This window comes from Galeopterus variegatus, unplaced genomic scaffold (genome assembly GCF_000696425.1).
Source record: "Galeopterus variegatus unplaced genomic scaffold, G_variegatus-3.0.2 Scaffold8260, whole genome shotgun sequence".
NCBI lineage: Eukaryota > Metazoa > Chordata > Mammalia > Dermoptera > Cynocephalidae > Galeopterus > Galeopterus variegatus.
This window is the reverse complement of record NW_007734371.1, coordinates 104,386-115,098: the sequence shown is the minus strand read 5'-3', so window position 1 is coordinate 115,098 and position 10,713 is coordinate 104,386. Positions and strand designations below refer to the sequence as shown.

The 10,713-nt window shown below is 35.0% G+C and overlaps 1 protein-coding gene across 9 annotated transcripts in view; it reads left to right on the top strand.

Annotated features, from left to right (window-relative positions):
* Positions 1-48: 48 nt before the first annotated feature.
* Positions 49-10,713, top strand: part of LOC103608292 (lysosomal-trafficking regulator-like) — a 43,485-nt gene continuing 32,820 nt past the window's right edge. For 2 of the 9 annotated variants that reach the window (XR_552034.1, XR_552032.1), the window contains exons 1-4: positions 49-462; positions 3,801-3,950; positions 6,801-6,938; positions 7,471-7,575. Coding sequence is in view for 4 of the 9 variants with exons in the window: in XM_008592743.1 (XP_008590965.1) it covers positions 2,818-2,874; positions 3,801-3,950; positions 6,801-6,938; positions 7,471-7,575 (450 nt within the window). In the remaining 5 variants the exon portion in view is untranslated. The other 7 variants (XR_552033.1, XM_008592742.1, XM_008592741.1 and 4 more) reach the window with 7 other exon arrangements.

Sequence of the window (10,713 nt, the reverse complement as noted above, 5' to 3'; positions counted from 1 at the left end):
TCGAAGCTGAACCCTTCTCAGTCTTGATGTGTTTATACGAGTGATCACTACTCAGAGAAACTGATTATTTCCTTTGAGGAAAGCAGCCTGGATCCTCACGTTCATCTTGGTTTAGTGCAGTAGCTGTCTTTTTTTAAGACAAAAAGATCAGTTGAGTGTTTTTTCACTTTGAAATATTTATTTGCTAGTTGATAACTTTAAAAACTGTGTTAAGTTTCTGAAGGAAAATGTTTCTGTTTCAGGGAAGTCTTTCAGTTGTTTATACAATTTACTGTCCTGCTCCCGTTATACCATCTATGAGCCAGTGATTCGACTTAAAAGTCAGATGAAAACTCAGCTCTCAAAGACCCTTCAGCTCAAAAGAAGTTCAGAGCATCTTATGAGAACCTCATCATCTAAAGAATCTCCAGCCTACCGAATGTAAAACTATTAAAGGCATTCTGCATGAGATTGGTGGAACTGGTATGTTTGTTTTTCTCTTTGCTAGGGTAGGAATCACTGATTATAGTTTTGTGCAAGGAGAACCTACATCTTTATTATTGATAAAGAGGGGTGTTTTTTGGGGGGATACCAAAAAAAAAAAAGCTGCAGTCAACTATATTAAATTTTTAGCATTAAAAAAAGCATATTAAAGATGTCATCTGGGCCGGCCCGGTGGCGCACTCGGTTTAGTGCGGCGCTTGGGAGCGTGGTGGCGCTCCTGCCGAGGGTTCGGATCCCATATGGAGACCGGTCCGCTCACTGGCTGAGCGCGGTGCGGGCGCAACACTGAGGGTTGCGATCCCGTTACCGGTCACGAAAAAAGACAAAAAGGAAAAAAAAAAAAGATGTCATCAAGCTTTCTGCCACAGATGATTATGGTTTCTTCTAATTTATGCAGATTTTTAGAAGTTTTCTTTTATCCAGAAATGTTATCAGAACAATTAAAATGTTAAATGTATGAGATTTTAAATTGCCTTTGGAAAGAAAAATGTATGCTGTAGTAATGAGATGAAAGAAATGTATTTTTAAAAATAAGGTATATATGAAAAAGAAACATTTATCTCTTAAAGCTTTCTAATGCATGGGGGAAAAAACCAAAGGTAAAAAAAATTTTAAGAAATTTTTATTTATTTGGGTCTGTAGTTTGTTTAAATAGGAGAAATATAAAAAGTTTGACTCAGGCCATAAGTACCGTTTTAGAGTAAATCATTTAATATCTGTTCTATTTAGTTATTGGAGGGCAAGGACAATGACTTACCTGATGCAGAGTAGGCAGTCAATAATTATATATTGACTTTTTCAGAGATTTTTAAAATCCATAATAGGGGGCACAAATGATTTCATTTTGGCACAAATCATTTCTCCTTCCTTGGGGTCCATATCCCTGTTTAATTAAAGCAGCCTCCATCTTCCTTTATCCTCAGAACGCCTACCCCTAAGTATAGCTTCTGCAACCTTATCAAATTTTCACACTGTCTCCCTAACTGGCTTTCTTTCTTTAACAGCTCCACCTTGATTAATTTTGCATAAGGGGCATATCAATGTTTGCTGTTAGTGTTCTTATAAATATCTTGTTAGCACTTGACCTACCATACTCTGTAAGCTGTCATCTTTTCCTCCTTTTCCTTTTGCATACTTTCTTTGCATGTATTATTTAGAAGAATAGATTTTCCCCTCGTGTTTTAAAATTTAAAGCTTTTTAACTCCTCATTAACATTTTGTAATCCCCTTTTATATCGTTGTACAATTTCAAAATGTATATCCTTGGTCTTTCCTCTTTCATCAAGATTTTTGATATGATTTTGTTATGATTACCAATACAGTGATTGGATCCTAAAGAAATGGTTAAATTTTATCTTACATATATTAGGATCTTGCCAATACTTAAAGTATGTTTTCACATTTAAAACTTAAGAACGTTGTATCTTTCCCTCCCCTACAAAAATAAACTTCAGTCTCCTTGAAATCCTTACATGCATAGCCTGTCATTTGAACCTGATGTCCATCATCCAGCCGAACAGGCAGTCTGCAGCCTCCTTGGTGTCCCATGGACTTCCAGTGCAGGCCTTTATCCCTCTCCAGGCTGCATCCCAGCCACCCCTTTATCTCTGCTTTTCCAGGACTGGGCTCTCCTTCCAGACCATCTCCTCTCCTCATAGCCTTCCTAAACCAAGGAGGTAGGGGTCAGAAGTGATTTCTGTGCTCTCATGGCATTTCCTTTGTCTCATTCTTTGCCTTTTATCGTGATAATGGGTGTATGTTTCTTATGTACAGTAGTTGTCAGAAAGTGTTGGCTGAATTGAAGTATGAGGCATAATATGTGGTTTTTACATGTAGGTCTTATCTCTGACTAGACCAGTAGGCCCCACAGGGGGCAAGCATCATGTCTTTTTACGTAGAGTTTATTTGTTGATTGACTATTCTACTGAAAACTTGAAACATTTTACTGACAATTCAGATCACTAATTATAAAATGCTACTGACCTCTAAGGTTGTTAATGTTATTTTAGTCCCTTTATAATGTACTAAAGAGATTAAAGAGAATGGAATTTATGCCCCTTGCTTAGTTTTGTTTATCCACAATTCTTCAGTTATTACAATGTGACTATTAAAAAATAAAGTTTCATAGACACCGTTAGATTGATATCACATAAAGGTTATAATCGCACATGTTAAATTTTACTATCAACAAGTCAGGAGAAAAATATATCTGCTTTTTTTAGGTTTTGAACTCAATACCTGTGAAGAAACTCAAGCATTAGCACTGCAAGTTATACTCTCACTAATTCAGTACAACCAACAGTACAGGAGTTAGAAAACTGTCCTGGACTTTGCATGATTCATCAGGTGTTGATCAAACGAAAATGCATCATTGGCTATCACATTTTGAATGTATGACCTCAAAAAATTTATTTTCATAGTTTCATTTGCAGTGATACTCATCTCTTCATCAAAGTCTTCCAGTGATAGTTTTGTGTTTCAGTTATTCCTGAAGTAAATGAAGGAAACTCATTAAGGGTATATTTACTCAAACTAAGGTACCCTTCTGGTTCTTTTTTATCTTTAAATGATTATATTTTTCTTTTCTTTAAAGCATTTTAGAAAAGTAAGAAAAAAAAAATAAACTCATAGAATTTTAGATCTGGATGGACCACAGACGCCTGCCAGCCTGGCCCCGCATTCTGTAGATGGATGAAATTGTTTGCTTCAGCTCCCACAGTGCTGGGAAAGAACCCAGTTCTCCAGATATCTAGAGACACACCATTCCATTAGGCAATGCTGCTACAGAGTTAGTTTTAAAGTCACAGATGTCTGTGTTAATTTTTAATATGATCCCGCTGTCATCATATATTTAAACTTTTTTCTAGCTGTCAGCATTTGGTAACATTGTGAAAATATTTGCCTCTGAGGAAAGGGATACTAAGGCAAAAGATGGTTCCTCTACCCCTGCACCCCACACCTACCTCTTCAAACTATCAAGATCCACACATGTGTGGCATGAATCCTTACTACTTTTCTGAAAAGGTTTTAAAGGCTAACAGCAGTTTAATTCATTTGAAAACATAAAAATAGAATGTAGTTTGTTTTACTCCATGTGTGAAACCAAGTAATAACAAATATTTGAAAGGTTGGGGTTTTCTATTTATTTAAGTTGTTTTACAAAACAAATTAAAGATACTTCGTGAAATGTTGAATTATTTACCTGTTTTCCTTTGAATTTAATGTTATGACTGCTAAGATTGAAAGCTTAATGTTTCTGTTAAACTTTTTGGTTAATCATTGTTAATACATGGTATATTAATGCTGATTTTCCATAGACCCTTGTTGAAGTTTGCTGCGGTGAAGATATTACTCATATCAGTGAGAATGGAGAGTTTAAGTTGGATATAGAGTCCAGTGCTATAATCCAAGATGTGAAACTATTAGAGGAGCTGTTGCTTCACAGGAAGATATGGAATAAAGCAGAGGCATGTAATATGTACTTTTTCCTCTTTTTCTTATTGTGGTAAAGTATACATAAGATAAAATTTACTATCGTAACCATTTTTAAGTGGCATCAAGTACATTCACAATGTTGTGCAACCATCACCACCATCCATCTCCATAACAATTTTCATCTTTTAAAACCAAACCTCTTTACTCATTAAACAATAACTCCCCATTCCTCCCTTTCCACAGCCCTTGGCAGCCACCATTCTCTCTCTGACTGTATGATTTTGACTACTCTAAGTTCCTCATATAGATGGAATCATATAGGATTTGTCTTCTTGTGATTAGCATATTTCACTTAGCATAATGTCCTCTAGGTTCATCCCTGTTGTAGCCTATGTCAGAATTTTCTTCCTTCTTAAAGCTGAGTAATATTCTATTGTATGGATACACTACATTTTGCTTAGCCATTCATCCATCAAGGGACACTTAGATAGCTTCCACATTTTTAGCTGCTATAAATAGAGACGTGTACTTTTAAATATTCATCTAATTCTTCTGAAGAAAAGAATGAATTTACTACTTCCATGTTATGTTAATTATGAATGGAAATCTGTAGATATTTCCAATTCAAAGTTTTGAACAGCCATGAGTACTGCTGAGCTGGAAGGTCAAGATTAGAACTTGGGCTGGCTGAGAGCACTGTACTCAGCCAAGAGCATATGGGCTCATTTGGATGAGTTGGGAGTTTATATTTCCCATAAACTCTGAAAGGAGAGCCTGTTAAGAGTCTGGGGAGTCAGGTCCAGGAGAGGGAAATGGACATACTTCTGAATGGGGGACCATGCTGGCCAGGAGGCAGAGCTGGGATTGTTGTGTATAGGGCAAGGCCTCATCATAAGCATGGAGTAAGCAACATAGATAGATGTTAAGTCTGGGCACTGAATCTCAACACCTAGAATGGAGAAACTGGTCTTCACAAGGACCCAGCCAGGAATTAAGTGCAGGGTTGTTTCCTTTCTGCCGTAGTTGTAAACATTCTTACTGGAATAGGCTCACCCAGTCTTCTTAGTTATAGTGTAGACTGTCCTCCTCCCGAGTGTGGCAGGGTTCTAGTAGGTATTGGTGATTTTTGAAAAAACTAGATTGTCTAGAAGTAGAATATAACAACATTATTATCAAACATAATTATTTAAAATGCAATTCAGAATATATATCTTTAGAATTTTTTAAAAATGTATTATTTGCAAGTTTGGCAATAGTCTCCAAAAATTTAACATCATCAATAACAAGTTGTGAAGCTAAAAGAAGTTTTCTTATTTGTAATTATAAAATAAATTTAGCTCAAACTTACTAGAGGAAAGAAAATTATTTTTCTATTCCTATAGAAAATTATATTACAAAATTATTGTTATATGAAGAAGCAATCAAAAAGTGTGCAGCTACAAAGCATAAGAGAAAGGTATTAAAAAGCAGCTTAAAAACTATTGCTATTTTTCCGTATTTTGTGGTATTTATGGTATTTGTCAATTTTTTAAACTTTGTAATTTGTTGTGATTCCTATTCTCATTTTCAATATTCACTTTTAAACATAAAATAACCATAGAGATAGATTGGTAGATAGATAAAAATATGTGTAATATTGCAGGGAGAGAAAGCAAATCAATGCAGGGATAGCATACGTAAACAAATTAGATCAAAGGCAGTAAAATTATATAATAAAGAATGTACTCAGTTACAGATTGGAAAATTTAACCTAATTAAATGAGGGACAGTTAGCTTATTTAGTATTTCAAAAGGACAAGCAAATTTGGGGTTGTCTGATAAAAAAACATTTTTTTTAAATTCAGAATTAATAAGACACTTTTGGATTTGAAATATTTTCTTATCTAATTAATTGTTTTTGAACCGAGTTTGATTTTTGTTTTGTTGGTGGTGGTGGTGATTTGTTTACATTGGCACTATTTTTCAAACCTGTTTGAATCAAGTTTTCCTACTTAGGCTGCCTTGTCTCCCAGTTTTCATATGGCTTTTTCTTTTACAGCATCTTATCTATGAGGAGAGAGGACTTGGTGAGAGTAGTATAATTAATTCCATCAGTTCCTTGGCCTTTTCATTGTTTATTACTGTCCGATAATGGCAGGAGAAATACTAAGACCTGCAACCCAAGCTTCTTGTTAACTGCTTCGTTGAAAGGTCAATTAGGGTAATAAGGTGAGGTGAAGATTATCTTTCAATATTAGTTATCTATGAAGTTCTTTTTCTCTCGTATTGTGGATGATTTAAGGTTGATTCAATATGGGAGAGCATTTTAAAGCACCTTTAAAGCATGCTAACTACTCTTTGAAGATGCAGTTTGTAATCGTGCAGAGAATTTTATTATTTGGACTGAAAAGTAAATTAATCCAAAAGCAGAGTTTTCACATTGTTTGTGACTTTTCAATTTAGTACTGTTGGTTCTAAAATTATTTCATTAAATGCTGCATATGCCAATTAGCATTGAAATTTATACAGTTTTCATAACACTCTTTGAACATAAATTATTTGAAAATAATTATATTGATCATATGTAGGCTTCTCTAATTTGAATAATTCTCTCAAGGTCATTCATGTTTTGAAAATACTTATATATCATTTAACATCAAAGAAAGGGTAATATACTAAAGCAGTGAATACCATATTGCATTCAATATAGGTATATAGAAATGACCTGTTGACAACAGAAAATAATAGAGGATAAATCTTATGATTTGTTTTTTTCAGACAAATTTAATCTTTGACACTAAATATATACACAGTGTTAAATTGTTATATTGTGTGTGTTCTAAAAAGCATGCAGCATGTTTTTCAGTAACTGTGTCCTAATTGGAGTGTGTTTATTTTCTCAGCAAGGTGTTTGGGAAACCCTGCTAGCGGCTTTGGAAGTCCTCATCCAAGCAGATCACCACCAGCAGGTGTTTAACATTAAGCCGTTATTGAAAGCTCAAGTGGTTCATCACTTTCTACTGACCTGTCAGGTTTTGCAGGTACTTTTCATGTTACTTTACTTCTGGATATGTTTTTTGTAGTTGTTTCTGATTAATAACTCTGTGCTATGGATATCAGATTTTCGTGGGATCTTCAATAGGATTTTTTTCCTCCTTTTCATCCTCTCTGTTCTCCTGGTTGTCTTCTTTCAAGAAATAGTTTTTCAACTCCTGCCTCTTACACCTTAATCTTTACACTGTCATCGTTCCTAACTCAGTTACAAAAGAACAACTACTACTAAATTTTTGATATGTTTATGTTGGGATATAATAATAATTTTGTGGTCTCTTGAACATCAACAATAGATGATGAATTTTAACTTGTTCCATATCCCTTAAATAACACCTTACAAATATGTATTATTTTAATAAATATGAATTTGCTGAAGGTTTATTTTATATGCTAGAATTAGCATCTTGAAAATATATCCAAAGTATTATGTTAAAAAATGGCATTAAATTTACCAGTTATATTGTGTTGTCTGTGCTGTGGCCTGGCTTCTAGTTAAATTTTTTTTCTCTGCCTTTATAGATGTCCTTTTATTTGCTTGGTTGGTATATTGGACTATTTTCCAAGTTTTTTTTTTTCTTTTTTTTTTTAACATATGAAGCATCTAGTCGAACTTTGTCAAGTTAGGTAAGTATACACATTCCATGAGATCAGTAATGATTTATGTTTTTAGTGCCTTTGCTTCAGTGGCACTAGGGGTTTCTCACTGTAGTTGGGCTAAAATCCATAGTCTATGACAACATCCATAGGAAGGCTTTTATGATCTGGCTGCCCTCCCGCCTCATCTTACACCACTCGGCCCTCCCGGCTTTCTTTCCCTTCCTACACAAGTGAGGCTTTTTCCCACCTCAGGTACATGATGTTCTTTTTGCCTTAAAAGTTTCTGATCTCATTCTTTCCTGGCCAACTCCTGCTTATTCTTCATGCACAACTTAAAACTTCCAGGGGAAAGCCTTCTCTGCCCTTCCCATCAAAATTAACTCCTTCCCCTTTTTATGAGCTTACTCAGGCTCTGTGCACATATTTTAGTTTTATGTTGTTTATGAGAATATAAACAGGTTTCCTCTGTAAACCTCCCGAGGACAGGGATATGCTTTTTGTTGATCACACTGTAATCCCAGTACCTGGCACACACAAGCACTCAATAAATATTTGTACAATGAATGAACTCTAAAAAAACCAAAAACATTTTATTGCTTTTCTTGGTCTCTATGGTAAATTAAACTATTGTCTTCAGAAATACAATGTGGTGGTCTCTCAGGCCCCTGTTTACATCTATGCATCAGTTTTCCTCTAAATCTGTTTCTTTGTATATTGGCCAATTTTTAGTAAGTTCATACTATAGTGGTAGTTCTTATTCAGTCTTTTTATGTCAGAAAAGTAGCACTAATAAACTTGGAGATTTCAATATTTTCAATATTTTCAGTGTTTTCACTTCCATATTATTTATAAAAATGCTAGAAAAATCTTGATACCAATTCCTTTGAAAAGTATATTTCTTTACCCTTCTTCCTTCAATGACCTCATTTTTTTAAGTTAATAGCTATTTATTAAGCATAACTTTATGTTAGGTATTGTGGAAAGTATATAAAGAAATAGTCTTTGCCTTTAAGGTGTCTCAGAGTCTTTATGGTATTTCAGGAAGATTAAGAAATCGGTAGTATATTGGATGTGAGGCAGTTTTATTAGTTTGTGAGTACAATGTAAAGAACCTGAATGAAGATGATAAAAATGGGAATGTAAAAATAGGGAGAATATGAAAGACAATATATTAAAAGAATTAATAGAGCTCGATTCTCTTTAGATGGGAGCTTCAGGGGTTTTATGTTTTATTCTTTAGACTCAGCATTCTCTTCTTAAATCTGATGTAGTTGGACTAAATTGTTTCAAAATTAACATAAGTCCTCTGATTCAGCAATATGCAAGAGTAAGTGAAGAAGAGTGGATGTAGGGACATGTATTTGGACATAGGGACAGGGAAGATGAGGAGATTTACCTCCCGCACCCTTGATCTAGAGGCTTCTGCTACCCGCTGGTGAGGCGGAATTGGAGGATCTAAACAATTTATTTATATCCGTCTTTATTTTTAGTAATTACTTGGTATTCTACCAAGTCTCATTATTCCAGGCAGTAGATGATGCAGTAGAAAGAGTTCAGAGGTCTGAGTCTAAATTTTACTTGTACTACTTATTCTCTGTGTGGTTTAAACTAGTCAAATAACCGCTTTGAGCCTCATATTCTAGAAACGAGGGATAAAACCTCTCACAGAGCTCTTGAGAGAAAGAGCTTTGTAATCTGGAGCACATTATGTTGACGTAACTAGTTTCGTCTATCAGAAATTCTCTCTCTTGTTCCCATAGTAGTGGTGGTGGGAGTAGTGGTGCTGGTGACGGTGGTGATAGTAGTAGTAGAAGAAAAAGAAGCAGTAATATAGAAATTCTCTCTCTTGTTCCCATAGTAGTGGTGGTGGGAGTAGTGGTGCTGGTGACGGTGGTGATAGTAGTAGTAGAAGAAAAAGAAGTAGTAATATTAATAGTAGTAATGGTAGTACCAACAGTAGCTAATATTTATATGGCAGTGGTGGTGGGAGTAGTGGTGCTGGTGACGGTGGTGATAGTAGTAGTAGAAGAAAAAGAAGCAGTAATATTAATAGTAGTAATGGTAGTACCAACAGTAGCTAATATTTATATGGAGCTTACTATGTGAGGCACTGTTCTAATAGTTTATGTCATTTAATCCTTATAATAACCCTATGAAGTAGCACTAGTACAAGGGTACTTCAAAAAGCTCATGGGAAAATTTATATTATCTTTCCATTCTGTTTTTCCATGAACTTTTTGAAGTACCCTCATATTCTATATTATAGACAAACTGAGGCATGGAGACGTTGAATAACATATGTAAGACCACACAGCTAGTGTGAGTGGAGGGGCCAGAATGCAAACCTAGGCAGTTTGGTTTCTGAGTCCATGCTCGTGAGTGCTGTAATATAACTTTTCCTCAGTCAAGATAAATGGACTAGAATTAAGTTGCCCTCAGTTTTAATAAATTTTTAATAGCAAGTTTGCTTGAATTGAGAAATAGCAACTCAATTTAGTGGTAAATATGGTCAGACTAGAGTAGTAAACCAACAGAATTCTGTCTTAAGAAGAATATCTTGCTTAAATGAAAAATCTTAGTTAAGTTGGCAATTGTCTTTAAATCGAAAGAGAGTTGGTTTTTATTTTTTCAGGAACACAGAGGGGCAGCTTACATCCATGCCCCAAGTGGTTTGTAGATCATTTGTGAAAATTATAGCAGAAGTCCTTGGAGGTGATCCAAGGCTTGAAATTACTGAGACGGTTATCTTCAATTTCTTTTTAGCATTTCACCATCCTACTAATATTTACATTTGTCACGATCCCGTGAACTTCTCCTTTTCTTTGCATATAGGTACAGTCATTTTTGTTGGAGCTTGGCTGTCTGTACCCTCATTTTATTCTTCCCAGTTTCTGTATTCTCTTCTTTTATCCTTTTTTTCTCCTACTCTTCTCTTTTTCTTTTCTGCATGTCTCTCTGACTCTGTCCTCTCTCTATAATCTCCAGTTAGCTGTTATGCTCATCTTCTCTTATGAGTGGTCTGGTACTGTCCATTTACAACCACTTCCTGCTCTCTTTCTTTGCTCCCCAAACCCCATCCCAGTTATCTATACTGATGACCTGTTAATCTCCAGCCCCTGTCACTCAGATAGCAGATATCATACTCACATCTTGAGACATTAAAAT